The sequence below is a fragment of the Syngnathus floridae genome, chromosome 17 (genome assembly GCF_059516105.1).
Source record: "Syngnathus floridae isolate MCC-2025c chromosome 17, RoL_Sflo_1.0, whole genome shotgun sequence".
In the NCBI taxonomy this organism is placed as follows: domain Eukaryota; kingdom Metazoa; phylum Chordata; class Actinopteri; order Syngnathiformes; family Syngnathidae; genus Syngnathus; species Syngnathus floridae.
Genome location: NC_142429.1, coordinates 735,336 through 756,496, shown reverse-complemented (window position 1 = coordinate 756,496; position 21,161 = coordinate 735,336). Strand labels below are relative to the sequence as shown.

The 21,161-nt window shown below is 46.4% G+C and overlaps 1 protein-coding gene and 1 long non-coding RNA gene across 3 annotated transcripts; both read right to left on the bottom strand.

The window, feature by feature from the left end:
- Positions 1 to 15,087: 15,087 nt before the first annotated feature.
- LOC148383100 (janus kinase and microtubule-interacting protein 3-like) lies at positions 15,088 to 16,348 on the bottom strand. 2 transcript variants are annotated; one of them, XM_088358369.1, is made up of 3 exons: positions 15,960 to 16,348; positions 15,755 to 15,880; positions 15,088 to 15,385 (listed from the first exon to the last, which is right to left on the bottom strand). In XM_088358369.1, exons 1-2 carry the CDS (start codon positions 16,170 to 16,172, stop codon positions 15,764 to 15,766), a joined length of 330 nt encoding a protein of 109 aa, XP_088214495.1. In that variant the 5' UTR covers positions 16,173 to 16,348; the 3' UTR covers positions 15,088 to 15,385; positions 15,755 to 15,763. The 2 variants fall into 2 exon arrangements, with proteins under 2 accessions (XP_088214495.1, XP_088214493.1); XM_088358367.1 differs by lacking the exon at positions 15,088 to 15,385 and having other exon boundaries at positions 15,394 to 15,880.
- Positions 16,349 to 17,045: 697 nt separating this feature from the next.
- On the bottom strand, positions 17,046 to 18,128 carry LOC148383099 (uncharacterized). The gene is made up of 5 exons (XR_015853522.1): positions 17,958 to 18,128; positions 17,713 to 17,826; positions 17,515 to 17,557; positions 17,232 to 17,294; positions 17,046 to 17,145 (listed from the first exon to the last, which is right to left on the bottom strand). It is a non-coding gene; the product is annotated as an uncharacterized LOC148383099 (long non-coding RNA).
- Between the last annotated feature and the right edge of the window lie 3,033 nt (positions 18,129 to 21,161).

Here is a 21,161-nt window from a genome sequence, read left to right as displayed (position 1 = left end):
ACACGCCCAGGAATGTTGTCGGGGCCAGGGGCCTTACAGGGGTTGACTCTCCTCAGGGTCTTCAACACATCGGCGGAGTCAAGGCAGAGTACCTCCTCTTCCTGATGGGGGACAGTTTTAACTGCTGGAGTGCCGTTTAGTGCCTCGAACCTCCCAAAGAAGTTATTTAGACCATTTAGAAAGTCAGCATCAACTACACCCACCGGGGGGGGGGAGGGTGAGGTGTAGTCTGTAATCGCCCGTATGCCTTGCCACATACTCCTGATGTTTTTGACGTCGTGGAAACGATCCTGAAATTTTCGACTGCGGTCTCGCTTCGCTATCCTGATGGCACGGTTCAAGTTGGCTCTCGCTGTCCTCAGTGTCTCCTTGTCGCCAGACTTGAAGGCAGAGTTCCGCGCTCGTAGCGTTTGACGTACCTCCTCAGTCATCCAGGGTCGTTGGTTGCCCCGGGTGATGATATTCTTAGTGGTGCTGACGTCCTCGGTGCATTTGTTGATGTAGGCTGACACAGTCATGGCACACGCATGTCTAATCTACATCGGGAAAACTGGGAGGGAGGGAGGCAGGCAGGGAGGCAGGCAGGGAGGCAGGCAGGGAGGCAGGCAGTGTCTGTCTGTTGAGGTTTTCACCTTGTTCTTCTCCTGCTGAAGTTCTAACTGGACGTCCATCAGTTTGGTTCTCAGCTCGTCATTGGCGGCCTGAAGGGCGTCCGTTCGCTCCGCCTTGGCCCGCCCTGCCGGAGCTCGTTTGGACATCTCTTACTCGAGTCTCGCCCGGTCGTCAGTCAGAGATCACAACATTTGTACCTGGAGAGCACAAACGCAGCGCTGTTTTCCACTGGCTTCGAACTCAACTTCAATCGGTACCGTAACTTACAACATCATAAACATAGAACTAGCTTGACTTATTCATTGAATAAATGCATTTGGTTCTTCAAAACTGCATCACGCAACATAGCGTGACCGAGACGGCCGTTATCCACCTGCGTGAAGTTATTTGGTGAAATGAATGAGATGTTTAAGACACCATCGTTCTGTCTCTATGTAGATGAAGGTAAATAATCGATTGCTGAAGGTCCAAAGGTGTTGTGATAAACAAATAAACATATTAGTGATTAGTGACATATTTGTGATAAACATATTAGGCAGGATAATCACATATGTTAACGTGACTGCCCACACTGTATTTATTTATGGTTATTTGTTAAATCGAGTACTGTTAGACATGAAATAGGAAGTGTTTAACATAAATGGAAGACGAAAGGGGTACTCACCATTGTAGCTCCTGCTGGTCAATGATACGAGCCTCTTCTTGCAGTGGAAAACATACAGCCAACAAACACCGTGGAACCTAAAGGAATGAAATTAAACATTAACATTTAGCCTCAACCAACATTCACAGATACAACGCAACGCAAACTACACAAACGTAAATCTTTTTAAACACAATGAGTTGTACTTACCGTGTACGCTCTAGACGGTCCACTTGCAAGCGGAAAATAAAGATATTTCTGTTGATAATCGTCGTGTTTGTATCCGGTGTCTCGCTCAAGGCCATTGCGCCCACAGATTTGAATTTTGGCGAGAGTTCAGCCTATTGACGTCATTTCCGCGGTGTAATACCCGCATATCTGAAACGGCAAAGTTAAGAGTAGAGTTAAATAAAGTTTTTAGTCAACGCAATAATTTACAACCGTTGACCAGTCGAAATAATCGTCGAAATTTGGCGTCTGTGGCTGGAAGCAGACGCCGAGTTCGACATTCCTCCCAAACGCCACACTCCCTTGCTTTTCAGGGCTAAAAAAAAACAGTTGTAATTACCTTGTACGCTCTAGACGGTCAAGTTGCAAGCTGAAAACAAAAATATTTGCCTTGTTAGTCATCGTGTTACTAACAGCTGTGTCTTGTTTGCCAGAACTGCCGCTTTCCTACTTCCTGTTGCAAGCCACGCCCACGGATTATAATTTTGCCGTGAGTTCCGCCTATTGACGTCATGTCCGCGTCACATGACTGCGACGTAATATTATCTAAAACTGTTTGTGCGGTATTGTGTTGTTCTGTGCGGTATTGTGTTATTCTGTGCGGCGTCGTGTTGTTCTGTGCGGCGTCGTGTTGTTCAGTGCGACGTCGTGTTGTTCAGTGCGGCATGGTGTTGTTCAGTGCGGCATGGTGTTGTTCAGTGCGGCATGGTGTTGTTCAGTGCGGCATAATGTTGTTCAGTGCGGCATAATGTTGTTCAGTGCGGCATGGTGTTGTTCAGTGCGGCATGGTGTTGTTCAGTGCGGCATGGTGTTGTTCAGTGCGGCATAATGTTGTTCAGTGCGCCATAATGTTGTTCAGTGCGGCATGGTGTTGTTCAGTGCGGGATGGTGTTGTTCAGTGCAGGATGGTGTTGTTCAGTGCGGCATGGTGTTGTTCAATGCGGCATGGTGTTGTTCAGTGCGGGATGGTGTTGTTCAGTGCGGCATGGTGTTGTTCAGTGCGGCATAATGTTGTTCAGTGCGGCATGGTGTTGTTCAGTGCGGCATGGTGTTGTTCAGTGCGGCATGGTGTTGTTCAGTGCGGCATGGTGTTGTTCAGTGCGGCATGGTGTTGTTCAGTCCGGGATGGTGTTGTTCAATGCGGGATCGTGTTGTTCAGTGCGGGGTGGTGTTGTTCAGTGCGGGATGGTGTTGTTCAGTGCGGCATGGTGTTGTTCAATGCGGCATGGTGTTGTTCAGTGCGGGATGGTGTTGTTCATTGCGGCATGGTGTTGTTCAGTGCGGCATGGTGTTGTTCAGTGCGGCATGGTGTTGTTCAGTGCGGCATGGTGTTGTTCAGTGCGGCATAATGTTGTTCAGTGCGGCATGGTGTTGTTCAGTGTGGAAAGGTGTTGTTCAGTGCAGGATGGTGTTGTTCAGTGCGGCATGGTGTTGTTCAATGCAGGATCGTGTTGTTCAGTGCAGCATAATGTTGTTCAGTGCAGCATGGTGTTGTTCAGTGCGGCATGGTGTTGTTCAATGCGGCATGGTGTTGTTCACTGCGGGATGGTGTTGTTCAATGCGGGATCGTGTTGTTCAGTGCGGCATAATGTTGTTCAGTGCAGCATGGTGTTGTTCAGTGCGGCATGGTGTTGTTCAGTGCGACATAATGTTGTTTAGTGCGGCATAATGTTGTTCAGTGCGGCATAATGTTGTTCAGTGCGGCATGGTGTTGTTCAGTGCGGCATGGTGTTGTTCAGTGCGGCATGGTGTTGTTCAGTGCAGGATGGTGTTGTTCAGTGCGGCATGGTGTTGTTCAATGCGGCATGGTGTTGTTCAGTGCGGGATGGTGTTGTTCAGTGCAGGATGGTGTTGTTCAGTGCGGCATGGTGTTGTTCAGTGCGGAATGGTGTTGTTCAGTGCGGCATGGTGTTGTTCAGTGCGGCATGGTGTTGTTCAGTGCAGGATGGTGTTGTTCAATGCGGGATCGTGTTGTTCAGTGCGGCATGGTGTTGTTCAGTGCGGCATGGTGTTGTTCAGTGCGGCATAATGTTGTTCAGTGCGGCATGGTGTTGTTCAGTGCGGCATGGTGTTGTTCAGTGCGGCATGGTGTTGTTCAGTGCGGCATGGTGTTGTTCAGTGCGGCATAATGTTGTCCAGTGCGCCATAATGTTGTTCAGTGCGGCATGGTGTTGTTTAGTGCGGGATGGTGTTGTTCAGTGCAGGATGGTGTTGTTCAGTGCGGCACGGTGTTGTTCAATGCGGCATGGTGTTGTTCAGTGCGGGATGGTGTTGTTCAGTGCGGCATGGTGTTGTTCAGTGCGGCATAATGTTGTTCAGTGCGGCATGGTGTTGTTCAGTGCGGCATGGTGTTGTTCAGTGCGGCATGGTGTTGTTCAGTGCGGCATGGTGTTGTTCAGTGCGGAATGGTGTTGTTCAGTGCGGCATGGTGTTGTTCAGTGCGGGATGGTGTTGTTCAATGCGGGATCGTGTTGTTCAGTGCGGGGTGGTGTTGTTCAGTGCAGGATGGTGTTGTTCAGTGCAGGATGGTGTTGTTCAGTGCGGCATGGTGTTGTTCAATGCAGGATCGTGTTGTTCAGTGCAGCATAATGTTGTTCAGTGCAGCATGGTGTTGTTCAGTGCGGCATGGTGTTGTTCAATGCGGCATGGTGTTGTTCAGTGCGGGATGGTGTTTTTCAGTGCGGCATGGTGTTTTTCAGTGCGGCATAATGTTGTTCAGTGCGGCATGGTGTTGTTCAGTGCGGCATGGTGTTGTTCAGTGCAGGATGGTGTTGTTCAGTGCGGCATGGTGTTGTTCAATGCAGGATCGTGTTGTTCAGTGCAGCATAATGTTGTTCAGTGCAGCATGGTGTTGTTCAGTGCGGCATGGTGTTGTTCAATGCGGCATGGTGTTGTTCACTGCGGGATGGTGTTGTTCAATGCGGGATCGTGTTGTTCAGTGCGGCATAATGTTGTTCAGTGCAGCATGGTGTTGTTCAGTGCGGCATGGTGTTGTTCAGTGCGACATAATGTTGTTTAGTGCGGCATAATGTTGTTCAGTGCGGCATAATGTTGTTCAGTGCGGCATGGTGTTGTTCAGTGCGGCATGGTGTTGTTCAGTGCGGCATGGTGTTGTTCAGTGCAGGATGGTGTTGTTCAGTGCGGCATGGTGTTGTTTAATGCGGCATGGTGTTGTTCAGTGCGGGATGGTGTTGTTCAGTGCAGGATGGTGTCGTTCAGTGCGGCATGGTGTTGTTCAGTGCGGAATGGTGTTGTTCAGTGCGGCATGGTGTTGTTCAGTGCGGCATGGTGTTGTTCAGTGCAGGATGGTGTTGTTCAATGCGGGATCGTGTTGTTCAGTGCGGCATGGTGTTGTTCAGTGCGGCATGGTGTTGTTCAGTGCGGCATAATGTTGTTCAGTGCGGCATGGTGTTGTTCAGTGCGGCATGGTGTTGTTCAGTGCGGCATGGTGTTGTTCAGTGCGGCATGGTGTTGTTCAGTGCGGCATAATGTTGTCCAGTGCGCCATAATGTTGTTCAGTGCGGCATGGTGTTGTTTAGTGCGGGATGGTGTTGTTCAGTGCAGGATGGTGTTGTTCAGTGCGGCATGGTGTTGTTCAGTGCGGCATGGTGTTGTTCAGTGCGGGATGGTGTTGTTCAGTGCGGCATGGTGTTGTTCAGTGCGGCATAATGTTGTTCAGTGCGGCATGGTGTTGTTCAGTGCGGCATGGTGTTGTTCAGTGCGGCATGGTGTTGTTCAGTGCGGCATGGTGTTGTTCAGTGCGGAATGGTGTTGTTCAGTGCGGCATGGTGTTGTTCAGTGCGGGATGGTGTTCAATGCGGGATCGTGTTGTTCAGTGCGGGGTGGTGTTGTTCAGTGCAGGATGGTGTTGTTCAGTGCAGGATGGTGTTGTTCAGTGCGGCATGGTGTTGTTCAATGCAGGATCGTGTTGTTCAGTGCAGCATAATGTTGTTCAGTGCAGCATGGTGTTGTTCAGTGCGGCATGGTGTTGTTCAATGCGGCATGGTGTTGTTCAGTGCGGGATGGTGTTGTTCAGTGCGGCATGGTGTTTTTCAGTGCGGCATAATGTTGTTCAGTGCGGCATGGTGTTGTTCAGTGCGGCATGGTGTTGTTCAGTGCGACATAATGTTGTTCAGTGCGGCATAATGTTGTTCAGTGCGGCATGGTGTTGTTCAGTGCGGCATGGTGTTGTTCAGTGCGGCATGGTGTTGTTCAGTGCGGCATGGTGTTGTTCAGTGCAGGATGGTGTTGTTCAGTGCAGGATGGTGTTGTTCAATGCGGCATGGTGTTGTTCAGTGCGGGATGGTGTTGTTCAGTGCAGGATGGTGTTGTTCAGTGCGGCATGGTGTTGTTCAGTGCGGAATGGTGTTGTTCAGTGCGGCATGGTGTTGTTCAGTGCGGCATGGTGTTGTTCAGTGCAGGATGGTGTTGTTCAATGCGGGATGGTGTTGTTCAGTGCGGGATGGTGTTGTTCAGTGCAGGATGGTGTTGTTCAGTGCGGCATGGTGTTGTTCAATGCGGCATGGTGTTGTTCAGTGCAGGATGGTGTTGTTCAGTGCGGCATGGTGTTGTTCAGTGCGGCATGGTGTTGTTCAATGCGGCATGGTGTTGTTCAGTGCGGCATGGTGTTGTTCAGTGCGGCATGGTGTTGTTCAGTGCAGCGTAATGTTGTTCAGTGCGGCATGGTGTTGTTCAGTGCGGCATGGTGTTGTTCAGTGCGGCATGGTGTTGTTCAGTGCAGGATGGTGTTGTTCAGTGCGGCATGGTGTTGCTCAGTGCGGCATGGTGTTGTTCAGTGCGGGATGGTGTTGTTCATTGCGGCATGGTGTTGTTCAGTGCGGCATGGTGTTGTTCAGTGCGGCATGGTGTTGTTCAGTGCGGCATAATGTTGTTCAGTGCGCCATAATGTTGTTCAGTGCGGCATGGTGTTGTTCAGTGCGGGATGGTGTTGTTCAGTGCAGGATGGTGTTGTTCAGTGCGGCATGGTGTTGTTCAGTGCGGCATGGTGTTGTTCAGTGCGGCATAATGTTGTTCAGTGCGGCATAATGTTGTTCAGTGCGGGATGGTGTTGTTCATTGCGGCATGGTGTTGTTCAGTGCGGCATGGTGTTGTTCAGTGCGGCATGGTGTTGTTCAGTGCGGGATGGTGTTGTTCAGTGCAGGATGGTGTTGTTCAGTGCGGCATGGTGTTGTTCAGTGCGGCATGGTGTTGTTCATTTCGGCATAATGTTGTTCAGTGCGGCATAATGTTGTTTAGTGCGGCATGGTGTTGTTCAGTGCGGGATGGTGTTGTTCAGTGCGTTATAATGTTGTTCAGTGCGGCATGGTGTTGTTCAGTGCGGCATGGTGTTGTTCAGTGCGGCATGGTGTTGTTCAGTGCGGCATAATGTTGTTCAGTGCGGCATAATGTTGTTCAGTGCGGCATGGTGTTGTTCAGTGCGGGATGGTGTTGTTCAGTGCGGGATGGTGTTGTTCAGTGCGGCATGGTGTTCAATGCGGAATGGTGTTGTTCAGTGCAGGATGGTGTTGTTCAGTGCGGCATGGTGTTGTTCAGTGCGGCATAATGTTGTTCAGTGCGGCATGGTGTTGTTCAGTGCGGCATGGTGTTGTTCAGTGCGGCATGGTGTTGTTCAGTGCGGCATAATGTTGTTCAGTGCGGCATGGTGTTGTTCAGTGCGGCATGGTGTTGTTCAGTGCGGCATAATGTTCAGTGCGGCATAATGTTGTTCAGTGCGGCATGGTGTTGTTCAGTGCGGGATGGTGTTGTTCAGTGCAGGATGGTGTTGTTCAGTGCGGCATGGTGTTCAGTGCGGGATGGTGTCTTTCAGTGCGGCATGGTGTCGTTCAGTGCGGCATGGTGTCTTTCAGTGCGGCATGGTGTCGTTCAGTGAGGCATGGTGTTGTTCAGTGCGGCATGGTGTTGTTTAGTGCGGCATGGTGTTGTTCAGTGCGGGATGGTGTTGTTCAGTGTGGCATGGTGTTCAGTGCGGCATGGTGTTGTTCAGTGCGGTATCGTGTTGTTCAGTGCGGTATCGTGTTTCTCAGTGCGGTATCGTGTTGTTCAGTGCAGTATCGTTGTGTTGTTCGTATTGTGTTTAACACTTAGCCTCTAACACTTAGCCTCTAACACTTAGCCTCTAGCATCTAGAAGGTAAATAAATAGGAAGGAAGGACTCACCGGTGACGTCTTCGCCCACGTCCAAGCGTTGTACTTTGTATTTTCATCCTTCTGACAGTGGAAAACATAGCCAACAAACACCGTGGAACCTAAACGAATGAAAGAAAACTATCATTTGGCCACAACCAACATTCACAGATACAACACAATGTGACGTGCGGGGTTGAGGTTAAAGGTTGAGTGAAGGGCCCTCGTTTTAAACTACTTTTTTGAAAAGGATTGTTTTGAAAAGGATTGGGAACAAGTAAGACGTATTTAATTTATTTAATGGGAAGTAGTAAGAGCTATTGAATTTAATCTATGTATTATATTCTATTGTATTGTATTCTGTTGTATTCTTTTGGATTGTATTCACACTAACCCCACTAAAACTTCAGCCCACAAAAACTCGCCTCTGGCGCCTAGCCTCTGGCACTTAGCCTCTAACACTTAGCCTTTAACACTTAGCCTTTAACACTTAGCCTTTAACACTTAGCCTAGAAGGTGAATAAATAGGGTTAAAGGTTGAGTGAAGGGACCTCGTTTTAAACTACTTTTTTGTAAAGGAGTGGGAACAAGTAAGACGTATTTAATTTATTTAATGGGAAGTAGTAAGACTTATTAAATTTATTTAATCTACTTTTCTTCCCAGGCAAAATTTGATGTGCTGCAATTCCAAATTTCCAAAGTGAATGAAGGAATGAAGTCCTTTAAATTATGATTTTGTATAAATACTAGGCATTAACACAAAATCGACGGCACAAAATGGGCAGACTTTACTTGTTTGAAAAGGACTGGTTACAAGACAGACTTTTTTAATTTATTTAATGGGAAGAAGACTTATTTAGTTTAATTGATCTATTTTTGTTCCCTGCCAAAATTCGATTTGCTGCAATTCCAAATTTCCAAAGTGAATGAAGGAAAGAAGTCGTTTAAATTATGATTTTGTTTAAATACTAGGCATAGACACAAAATCTACGGCACAAAATGGGCAGACTTTACTTGTTTGAAGAGGACTGGTTACAAGACAGACTTTTCTGATTTATTTAATGGGAAGAGGACTTATTTAGTTTATTTAATCTATTTTTGTTCCCTGGCAAAATTGGATTTGCTGAAATTGTATTTTGCCAAATCTCGATTTGAGACCTGATAGGAAGTATTAAACGCTTAGTTAAATCAATACAAGTTGGTAATAAGAGCGAGTAATGTTGGTTGAACCGATGAATGAAGGTTGAAAGCAATTTAAATTATGACTTTGTATAAATACTAGATATTAACAGAACATCTACTGCGCAAAATGGGCAGAGTTTACTTGTTTGAGAAGGAGTGGCTTATTCAAAACTAAGATTTATGTAATCTGTTTGTTCCCAGGCAAAATTGGATGTGATGCAATTCCAAATTTCACCACATGATGGTGCCCAATTTTGACTTCATAGGACATATTAAACACTTAGCTTGTTATTATGTTCAAGGTAATCAGATTTGTTTATCATTCTAATGGCCTCTTCAAAACTATTCTGGATTACTACTTTGGATCTATTCTACATTACTTGGCAACAACATACTCTGTAACAGATTAGGCAGTATAATCACATATGTTAACTTGAGAGTGCCCACACTCAATCTACTTATCGTGATGTGTTAAATCAATTACTGTTAGACATTATTTGTCTGATAATCTACCAAATCTTTGAATTGAAGAATTTGTGATTTAATTAATAGCTTGTTCAGGGTAATCAGACTTGTATATAATTCTAATGGCCTTCTTTTGAAAACTATTCTGAATTACAACTTTGGATCTTATATTACTTTGCAACAATCTACTCCGTGACAGATTAGGCAGTATAATCACATATGTTAACTTCAGTGCCCACACTGTATTTATTTATGGTTATTTGTTAAATCAAGTACTGTTAGACATGAAATAGGAAGTGTTTAACATAAATGTTATGGCTACTCACCATTGTAGCTCGCTCCTGGTCAATGATACGAGCCTCTTCTTGCAGTGGAAAACTTGCAGCCAACAAACACCGTGGAACCTAAAGGAATGAAATTAAACAGTAACATTTCGCCTCGACCAATTTTCACACGTACAACGCAACGCGGCTACACTTCTGCTATTACAAACGTAAATCTCCTTAAACACAATGAGTGTTACTTACCGTGTACGCTCTAGACGGTCCAGTTGCAAGCAGAAAATAAAGATATTTCTGTTGATAATCGTCGCTGCTCAGTGGCTCACGGCCATCGCGCCAACAGATTTGAATTTTGGCGGAGGTTCGGGCAATTACGTCATATCCACGGCACATGACTGCGACGTAATACCCGCTTATCTGAAACGGCAGTTAAAAGTAGAGTTACATCAAGTTTTCTTGGAACCTAAACGAATGAAAGAAAACTATCATTTGGCCACAACCAACATTCACAGATACAACACAACGTGCGGGGTTGGGGTTAAAGATTGAGTGAAGGGCCCTCGTTTTAAACTACTGTTTTGAAAAGGAGTGGGAACAAGTAAGACGTATTTAATTTATTTAATGGGAAGTAGTAAGACTTATTAAATTTATTTAATCTACTTTTCTTCCCAGGCAAAATTTGATGTGCTGCAATTCCAAATTTCCAAAGTGAATGAAGGAATGAAGTCCTTTAAATTATGATTTTGTATAAATACTAGGCATTAACACAAAATCGACGGCACAAAATGGGCAGACTTTACTTGTTTGAAAAGGACTGGTTACAAGACAGACTTTTTTAATTTATTTAATGGGAAGAAGACTTATTTAGTTTAATTGATCTATTTTTGTTCCCTGCCAAAATTCGATTTGCTGCAATTCCAAATTTCCAAAGTGAATGAAGGAAAGAAGTCGTTTAAATTATGATTTTGTTTAAATACTAGGCATAGACACAAAATCTACGGCACAAAATGGGCAGACTTTACTTGTTTGAAGAGGACTGGTTACAAGACAGACTTTTCTGATTTATTTAATGGGAAGAGGACTTATTTAGTTTATTTAATCTATTTTTGTTCCCTGGCAAAATTGGATTTGCTGAAATTGTATTTTGCCAAATCTCGATTTGAGACCTGATAGGAAGTATTAAACGCTTAGTTAAATCAATACAAGTTGGTAATAAGAGCGAGTAATGTTGGTTGAACCGATGAATGAAGGTTGAAAGCAATTTAAATTATGACTTTGTATAAATACTAGATATTAACAGAACATCTACTGCGCAAAATGGGCAGAGTTTACTTGTTTGAGAAGGAGTGGCTTATTCAAAACTAAGATTTATGTAATCTGTTTGTTCCCAGGCAAAATTGGATGTGATGCAATTCCAAATTTCACCACATGATGGTGCCCAATTTTGACTTCATAGGACATATTAAACACTTAGCTTGTTATTATGTTCAAGGTAATCAGATTTGTTTATCATTCTAATGGCCTCTTCAAAACTATTCTGGATTACTACTTTGGATCTATTCTACATTACTTGGCAACAACATACTCTGTAACAGATTAGGCAGTATAATCACATATGTTAACTTGAGAGTGCCCACACTCAATCTACTTATCGTGATGTGTTAAATCAATTACTGTTAGACATTATTTGTCTGATAATCTACCAAATCTTTGAATTGAAGAATTTGTGATTTAATTAATAGCTTGTTCAGGGTAATCAGACTTGTATATAATTCTAATGGCCTTCTTTTGAAAACTATTCTGAATTACAACTTTGGATCTTATATTACTTTGCAACAATCTACTCCGTGACAGATTAGGCAGTATAATCACATATGTTAACTTCAGTGCCCACACTGTATTTATTTATGGTTATTTGTTAAATCAAGTACTGTTAGACATGAAATAGGAAGTGTTTAACATAAATGTTATGGCTACTCACCATTGTAGCTCGCTCCTGGTCAATGATACGAGCCTCTTCTTGCAGTGGAAAACTTGCAGCCAACAAACACCGTGGAACCTAAAGGAATGAAATTAAACATTAACATTTCGCCTCGACCAATTTTCACACGTACAACGCAACGCGGCTACACTTCTGCTATTACAAACGTAAATCTCCTTAAACACAATGAGTGTTACTTACCGTGTACGCTCTAGACGGTCCAGTTGCAAGCAGAAAATAAAGATATTTCTGTTGATAATCGTCGCTGCTCAGTGGCTCACGGCCATCGCGCCAACAGATTTGAATTTTGGCGGAGGTTCGGGCAATTACGTCATATCCGCGGCATTTGACTGCGACGTAATACCCGCTTATCTGAAACGGCAGTTAAAAGTAGAGTTACATCAAGTTTTCTTGGAACCTAAACGAATGAAAGAAAACTATCATTTGGCCACAACCAACATTCACAGATACAACACAACGTGCGGGGTTGAGGTTAAAGATTGAGTGAAGGGCCCTCGTTTTAAACTACTGTTTTGAAAAGGAGTGGGAACAAGTAAGACGTATTTAATTTATTTAATGGGAAGTAGTAAGACTTATTAAATTTATTTAATCTACTTTTCTTCCCAGGCAAAATTTGATGTGCTGCAATTCCAAATTTCCAAAGTGAATGAAGGAATGAAGTCCTTTAAATTATGATTTTGTATAAATACTAGGCATTAACACAAAATCGACGGCACAAAATGGGCAGACTTTACTTGTTTGAAAAGGACTGGTTACAAGACAGACTTTTTTAATTTATTTAATGGGAAGAAGACTTATTTAGTTTAATTGATCTATTTTTGTTCCCTGCCAAAATTCGATTTGCTGCAATTCCAAATTTCCAAAGTGAATGAAGGAAAGAAGTCGTTTAAATTATGATTTTGTTTAAATACTAGGCATAGACACAAAATCTACGGCACAAAATGGGCAGACTTTACTTGTTTGAAGAGGACTGGTTACAAGACAGACTTTTCTGATTTATTTAATGGGAAGAGGACTTATTTAGTTTATTTAATCTATTTTTGTTCCCTGGCAAAATTGGATTTGCTGAAATTGTATTTTGCCAAATCTCGATTTGAGACCTGATAGGAAGTATTAAACGCTTAGTTAAATCAATACAAGTTGGTAATAAGAGCGAGTAATGTTGGTTGAACCGATGAATGAAGGTTGAAAGCAATTTAAATTATGACTTTGTATAAATACTAGATATTAACAGAACATCTACTGCGCAAAATGGGCAGAGTTTACTTGTTTGAGAAGGAGTGGCTTATTCAAAACTAAGATTTATGTAATCTGTTTGTTCCCAGGCAAAATTGGATGTGATGCAATTCCAAATTTCACCACATGATGGTGCCCAATTTTGACTTCATAGGACATATTAAACACTTAGCTTGTTATTATGTTCAAGGTAATCAGATTTGTTTATCATTCTAATGGCCTCTTCAAAACTATTCTGGATTACTACTTTGGATCTATTCTACATTACTTGGCAACAACATACTCTGTAACAGATTAGGCGTATAATCACATATGTTAACTTGAGAGTGCCCACACTCAATCTACTTATCGTGATGTGTTAAATCAATTACTGTTAGACATTATTTGTCTGATAATCTACCAAATCTTTGAATTGAAGAATTTGTGATTTAATTAATAGCTTGTTCAGGGTAATCAGACTTGTATATAATTCTAATGGCCTTCTTTTGAAAACTATTCTGAATTACAACTTTGGATCTTATATTACTTTGCAACAATCTACTCGGTGACAGATTAGGCAGTATAATCACATATGTTAACTTCAGTGCCCACACTGTATTTATTTATGGTTATTTGTTAAATCAAGTACTGTTAGACATGAAATAGGAAGTGTTTAACATAAATGTTATGGCTACTCACCATTGTAGCTCGCTCCTGGTCAATGATATGAGCCTCTTCTTGCAGTGGAAAACTTGCAGCCAACAAACACCGTGGAACCTAAAGGAATGAAATTAAACATTAACATTTCGCCCGGACCAACATTCACACGTACAACGCAACGCGGCTACACTTCTGCTATTACAAACGTAAATCTCCTTAAACACAACGAGTGTTACTTACCGTGTACGCTCTAGGCAAAATTGGATGTGATGCAATTCCAAATCTATCTGAAACGGCAGTTAAAAGTAGAGTTACATCAAGTTTTCTTTTTTAATCAACACAATCATTTACAACCGTTGACCAGAAAGAATCGTCGAAATTCGACGTCCCCCACAAACGCCACGCTCACTCGCTTTTCAGGGCAACAAAAGTACTTCTTTTTAAAAACGATGAGTTGTACTTACCGTGTACGCTCTGGACGGTCCAGTTGCAAGCAGAAAATAAAAATATTTCTCTTGTTAGTCGTATGTTACCATCCGCTGTGTCTTTGTCAACATCGCCGCCATTTTCCTACTTCCTGCTGCGAGCCACGCCCACGGATTTAAATTTGGGCGGAAGCTCTTTCCATTGGCGTCGTTTTCGCGTATAGCAAATCCGATTGGTTGGGAAGGGGGCACGGTTATGCAGCCGAGGAGTCCTGTGATCGGTGGGATGTAAAGTAGGCGTCGACGTCACGTCCGCGTCACGTGACCACGACGTGGCAGACGTCAAATAGCAACCGCTGTTTTGTTTAGTAGACTTACAGTTGTTATGCATTGACATAATGGCGCACACACCAAATAGATTTAAATAAATTAAATAATTCTTCTGCCCACTCTCTTTTAAACAAGTTAACTCTCCCCGCGGATTTGAATTCCGGCGAAAGTTACGCCCATCGACGTCACGTATGTCACGTGACCACGACGTGGCAGATGTCATATAGCAACCGCTGTTTTGTTTAGTAGATTTACAGTTGTTATGCATTGGCATAATGGTGTGCACTCAAAATAGATTTAAATAAATTAAATATTTCTTCTGCCTACTCCCTTTTAAACAAGTTAACTCTGCCCACGTCCATTGACGTCTTGTCTGCGTCACGTGACCACGACGTAGCGACGTCATATAGTAACCGCTGTTTTGACCAGTAGACTTAGTTATTATGCGTTGACATAATGGCGCACTGGTTAGCATGGCCACCTCTTAAGCATGATGATGCGGGTTCGACGCCTGATCAATGTTAGCATGGAGTGAGCTGAAGTGCATGGCGCTGAAGATTTGAATCTTTGAAATGCGCTGAGGTCTGACATATCAGGCAGAATGGTTTGCCATCACGTTCAACAAAAAATAGAAACTTTCCCACTCTGATTAAAACGTCCTGTGTTCATCTACGTATTTTCGTTTTGCTGTGCATCTTTTCCCTGCCATTTCGAGAGCCCAATTGACACTCATAGTTTAAAGAAATGTGTTTGCCCATCCTACTTTGTGGAATTTCACCACATGCGCTTTTGACCAAAATACCAAATTGAACTCAAGTGAAGCCAACACGCACAACCCCCCCCCCCACACACACACACACAAATGTTGATATGAACATAAAAGAGCCGCATGCGGTTCGGGAGTTGCGGCTTGGCCAAACCTGTACTATACAACTTTATTTGTATAAAATTTTCACAACAGCTGTCACACAAACAAAGCGGGAAAAACCGAAGACGTGCGTGTTCCGCCCACGCTGGATTTATTTGCACCTTTGAAAAGACACCGTATTGCCGCAGATGTGGCAAAGAGTACTTTTGGGCATCTGAGACGGAAGGATGTCCAAAGCATCACGTCACCTGCTCTGGTAGGCATGGTGGTGGGACGTTGAGGTCAACCGCTTTGGGGTTGGCTGACTCTTTGATCGCAGGATGCCACACACTTGAAGACAGAAGCAGAAAAGCAGAGCTAAATGCAAAATGTACTCACCGGTGACTCCAATTTTTTTCCCCCCTGAAGAAACAGCTGGACGGGTGGCCCCGGCTGGCCAGTGGGACTCTTGTTATTCTGACCCTTTTTAGTGCGCGTTTGGGGCAACAACCGTTTTTTGTGGCGCTCTCTTCTGGTTCAAAAGTGCCCTGCATGTGAATTTGCTTTTCCTGCCTTCTGATTGGATGAGCGCCGGTGTGACGCGGTGCCTCTGTCACCGTGGCGGGGGGTATACGTTGGCATCGGAGCGTCTGCCAACGTCTGAGACCGGCTGGCAGTGTATCGGAGGTGTCGAGTGCGGTGCCGCTGGAGCTCACTCACCAGCTGGTGTTAGGGCCACAGAATGAAGGCCAAGGAGAAGAATAGAAAGAGAAACAGAAACTTCTCCTCCAATTGTTTGATTTGTCTCTTCTGAGCTTCGATGAATTCTTTCAGCTCTTTGTTCCTCTAGGACGGACAAATGGAAAGTGGCATTCAAAAGCCAGTAAGCGTGCAAGTAAGTGCCGGGCTGGCTTTGGGCCCTTACCTGTTGCGCGCTGTGCAGCAGATCCATTCTCTCTTGGAGGATGCAAGCGTCGCGCTCCCTCAACTCGCACATCAGGGCTCGCTTCCATTGGTCCACGGCGCTCCTAAGCTCTTCTCTCTGATCCGCCGTCAGCACGTCATTCACGCCAGCGTGGCTGGCTTTTTCGCCGTCCGTGGCGGGGCAGTCCCGCTGCGGTAGCGCCTCGTACAACATGGCCTCCAGCTCCAGGATCCTCTGGGCCGCAATCCTCGTCCATCAGTGGTCCGGCGGGAGATTTGAGGGCGGCTTACCTTATGAGCCTGGTCCATGGAACACTTCCTGAAGTCCAACTCTTCATCCAGGTAGCCCTTCTGCTTGCAGAACATATCCTAGCACAGCTCAAGGTCAGAATTGTTGGGGCACATTGCCGGAGTTCCCCTTGGCTGATGTCGCGTGTCTGTCTACCTTCTCACTTTCAATGTCCAACATCTTCTGTTGAAGTGTTGACTTGGTCACTTTGATGTATTCTAACCACTGAGGAAAGGCTGCTGTCACATAAGCAGAATGCGAGAGCGTGCGTGGACGTGCGCGTTACCTTCTCGGCTAGGGTGAGAAGGGTCCTGGCGTGAATCACGACCACCTGCTCCTCGCTGGTGAGATTCTGCAAGAGCCCAAAGGCACAGCGTCAACAAGCTTCTTTCAGCGCAAAGCCTTCCAAAAGTCACATTTGAGCCGCCGAGTCTCGTGGAGTGCGAACATAAGGAGTTCGACATACACTTACGGCGTTATAGCCCAGGATGTCCAGCTTCTTCATCAGATCACTGATGACGATGTCCGGGGGAAAGGCGCAAGGAGCAATGTAAGGTGTTCTGGGACCTCGGGTTAAGGTTAGGGTTGCGAGGGACGCCTTACGTACGCTCACGCCCTCGGCCTCGCAGTAGATCTGCAAAGGGCTGAGGCCGTCTGGGAAACGGACTTGCAGAAACTTCAAGACGGGGGAGCGCCACTCCCTCTCCTGAAAGGCAGAGGCATGCATCCGTCCGTCCGTCCGTCCGTCCGTCCGTCCGTCACATCTCTGGCCTCAACACGCTTGTGCGAGTCTTCCCACCTCCAGCTCCAGGATGCGGAACTCAAGCAGTTCGTTTTGGTCTCGGATATCCTGGATGTGCTCTTTCAGACGCGCTTCTTCCGCCTCCATCCGCCTGACCTGAAAAGACAGTCAGACCTCATCTGCGGGGCTTCCCGACAGGTGTGACGCCAAGCGACTCCGCCCAGCGCCTTTCTTTCCGTCACCTTTTCGGCCAACTGCTGATTGCTCTGACGCAGCAGCTGCTTCTCCTCCACCCACTTGACATTCTAGAAGAGACAAACGCGTGGACAGCTTTGGAATGTTGTGTCATTTTCATCCACAAATTCTTTGGTTGACTGGAAAATGACATTTGCTTTTCTCCGCATTTTCCCAGCCACGTTCGGGGGGGGGGGGGGGGGGGGTTGGTCCAGTAATGCCAGACGGATGAGTGACTGAAGAATGTAGCTATTTTGTCTGAGAAAAAGGTGTGCTCATTGATGAGCTTACCTGTCCTTGTTGCTTCAGCGCTGACTCCAGATCTGCTACTCTGCTTTGATAGTGACCCATTTCTACCATCAGCTTTTCTCTGGTCTGAAAGGAGGAGGAGGGAGGCTCCTCCTCCTCCTTTCAGACCAGAGAACACCCGAGGCTGGGTGAGAACGGGGAGGCTGCGACCCGGCCGGGGGTTGCGGGAAGGGGCGCCACCTTGATCTCCTTCTCGGCGTCGTAGTCCCCTTTCGCTGGTCTGGGCTAGCAGAGCGTAGGCTCGTTGCAGCGCTTGATATTCTTGCGTCAGCTGGCGGTAGCGAAGCTCCGCCTCTTCATGCACACACCAATAGTACCAGAATCAGTCAGACCGGCGACAAAGCACCCGCGACGCAAAGACGAGTCCGATTCCAGGCTGAAGAGGAATGTTTGGTGCCAATACGCTGGCAGAAATGGCGGGCTACCTCTTCGGGTTCCGTGTCGGGGGTTCTGTCGGTGTGAAAAGACAAGGACGATCCGTCCGAGTCCACCAACACGTCTTCGTCGTAGCCGTAAAATGTTTCGATGACCTGCGGGCGCGGAAGCAAACATCTCTCTGAACAAACTGAAGCGACACCTCACGATGAATCGACGAGAGGAACGATAGCGAGAAAAAGGCCATTTCATCTTGCGCAACACCAAGCAGCCGCAAAAAAACAGACTCACCTTACAGGACCTCACGCTTTGTTCCTCCTCAGAGATTCTCGACGTCGGTATCGTAGCAGCAAATCTCTCTCCTGTCGACACAAATAATCCGCCTTTGAGATTCTTTGGATGCAAAGGGAACGAACGGCTCCGGCGCAGAAACAAACGCGACTCACAATGACATTTCTGACATGAGCTCCTGTCTCCAGAGCCTGAAAAACACGTCACCGGCGATGATTGGAGGGACGCTCGTCTTTTCCAAAAGTGACAACTACAGGGTGTGTCAGGGTTTTCCAGATTATCTTTATCGTATCATTGTGTTGCTTTGACTTTGACTGCGACCTGTAATAAATAATATTATTTATCCCTTATTTATCCCTATCGCTTATCCCTTCCTACACAAAGTCGTAAAACACCCCTTGCTATGTTTTGACTAGAGGTCAAGGGCTTCCTCTATTCAATCCACTCTTACACCCACCCTGTTTCTCTTAATTAAAATGCTCGTGCAGGAGCCGAGAGTCAGACTTCATTCGTACAACGGATGGACTCTCCACCTGCAGGTGTCCAAAAGAACTTACTTGTCTCCCGTGTGGTTCTTGCAAAATAAGTTGGAGCGAGCGCAACTCTAACAGGGTGCATTTTGCCACTAGCTGCCTACGGACAATGACGTCGCGCTCGCGGCTCATGGTTGACGGGCTGAGCAGCCGGGCAAGTCCGTCGTTTTCAGCGCACAGCGAGTGGCAAAGGCGCTGACAAAACGGGAGCTTTGAGCTGCTGAAAACGGCAAAACAAGTCTAAAGCGTGTTCAAACGCGTACGCACAATGCTCCTGCTTGAAAGGTCGGAATTTAAGGGGCCAATTTTTTGGATGGCGGCCGCCGGCCAAGCTTTGGACGGAAAAGGTTTCCTGGCGACAGCGAGCGAGCGCGGCGCTGCCGTACGTGCACCGAGTCGCCTGCCTGAAGACCTTGGACAAGTCGTCGATGATGTGCCGCTGCTCCACAACTTGAAGGAACTCCATTTCACCGTCCTGCTGGCCGCAACCGCGGTCCAGGTCATTGAGCGAACTAGGCCTTCTCTGTGGAACACAAATGCAGTGGACTCTGTTGGCACGCCGCCGTTGTCCGCGTCGACTTACCAAGCTTGCCATCTCCTCGTTCTCCTGGGTGACAAAGCGCACTTTGTTTTCAAGGCGACACAGCACCAGCGAGAGTTCTTCATTCTTCCTGCTCAGGCGTTTGTTTTTGTACAGGAGTGGCAGAAACTGGCTTTCTGTTTCTCTCAGTCGCTTTAGCTGCAAGCATGAAGTGCGGGATGTGAAAGACGCACAACACGCGGGCCAGAACGTATCCATTCCTTTTGCATCGGTTTGAACGGAATCGTGGCTTTGGCTCCCAATAAAAGACATCTACCAGGCAACCGACTCGCCGCGCCGCTCAACTAATAAGCAAGCGCAATGGGTGCCTCGCTGGATGGCGCGCATCAAACGTAGCGCAAACCTTCAAGCGTGCCGTCAATAAATTACCAGTTCATTGCGCTCTTCAGAAAGCAGGGCGTTTCGATCCTCCAGTTTCCTGATGACTGCGCTGAGCTCAGCGATTTTCAGATGAAACCGTCGCGTGTCCCGATCCTCCTGAGACTGAAAACGCCCCGCAACACACACACACAAGCACTCGTTCAAAGTTCAAAACTGTTTTTGTGCTACCTTCCTCCAGCAACGAACTAAGTCATGCGTACTGCAAGTGTGTGATGAGGTGGCTTACGCAATGAAGAGGATTGCTAGTAGCGGCGTTGACCCCACTTCCAGGGTAGTTTAGGCCCGCCCTTTGGGAATCCCTCAGGGCAGCGATCTGCTGCTCGGCAGCCTGAGTCTGCAGCTGAAGGCGGTGGACGTGGCCGGCCCCAGGGCTTCATCCAAAACACTAACCGCTCTGTCTTTCAGCTTGATCTCATCCGTCTGGATGTACAAACGGGGAGCGCTCAGGCAGGCGGGCAAACTCATTTGCCAGAATTGTGACAAAAACAAAGAGAGCAACCGGCCAATTTTTTTCTGGAATCGACTAGAACACCTTTGCTGTGACAAAAGCGAAGCGAGCAACCGGACATTTTCTTCTTGTGAAATAGAATAGAATAGAATGCCTTAGGTGTCATTGCACTGCAGGTATACAACGAAATTGGGAACATAGCCACGCACCGCGCATCTGATCAGTCCTACCAGTCGGCGGATCTCCCTCTCGCAGTCTCTCTTGGTTCGGCTCAGCTCCTCCCGATGCTGGTGATGAGCCGATCGGAGCTCGGCCGCTCGGGACTGCCAGGCCTGCTGGGCCGCTGCCAGGGCTTCTTCCGCGCTCCTGGTGGAGGCGACACCGCTCGGTCTCCCGACACCGCCGCGTCTCCTCCACCTCCGCCAGCAAAGCGCCCCCCCTCCTCACCTGAGCAGACATTGCGCCACACCGGGCCGTTGAGACCGCAACGGAGCGCCGCGACGCTTACTGGGGACAAGCTACACAATACGGTAGCGGCCGCATCGAAGCCCGACGTGGCGTGCGGATAGTCAGACACGGATAGAGCGGATCACCTTGTCCATGGAGCCGTCCCTCAGGCTGAGGACCAAGGCATTCAGTCGCTGGATCTCTCCATCTTTGATTTTGATCACTCTCATCAGCTCCATTTCATGCTGCCGCAGTAATGTCTCCCTGGTAATGGCTAACTCTTTCTGCTTCTCCTCATGGAGTTTGCTTTTGAGTTCCGTCATGGCGGCGGTGGCACGGTGGTGCTCCGCCCGCAGGTCCTGACTTCTCTCTCTCTCCAGACAGCTGACCTGACATGACTTAGACTTAGACAAACTTTATTGTCATCTTGTCTGCACATGGTGCATACAAAACGAAATTCCGTTGCATACGTCTTACAACAAAGTAGTGATATTGCAGTTGAATAGAAGTAACATATCCTATGAAAATATATATATATACATATATATATATA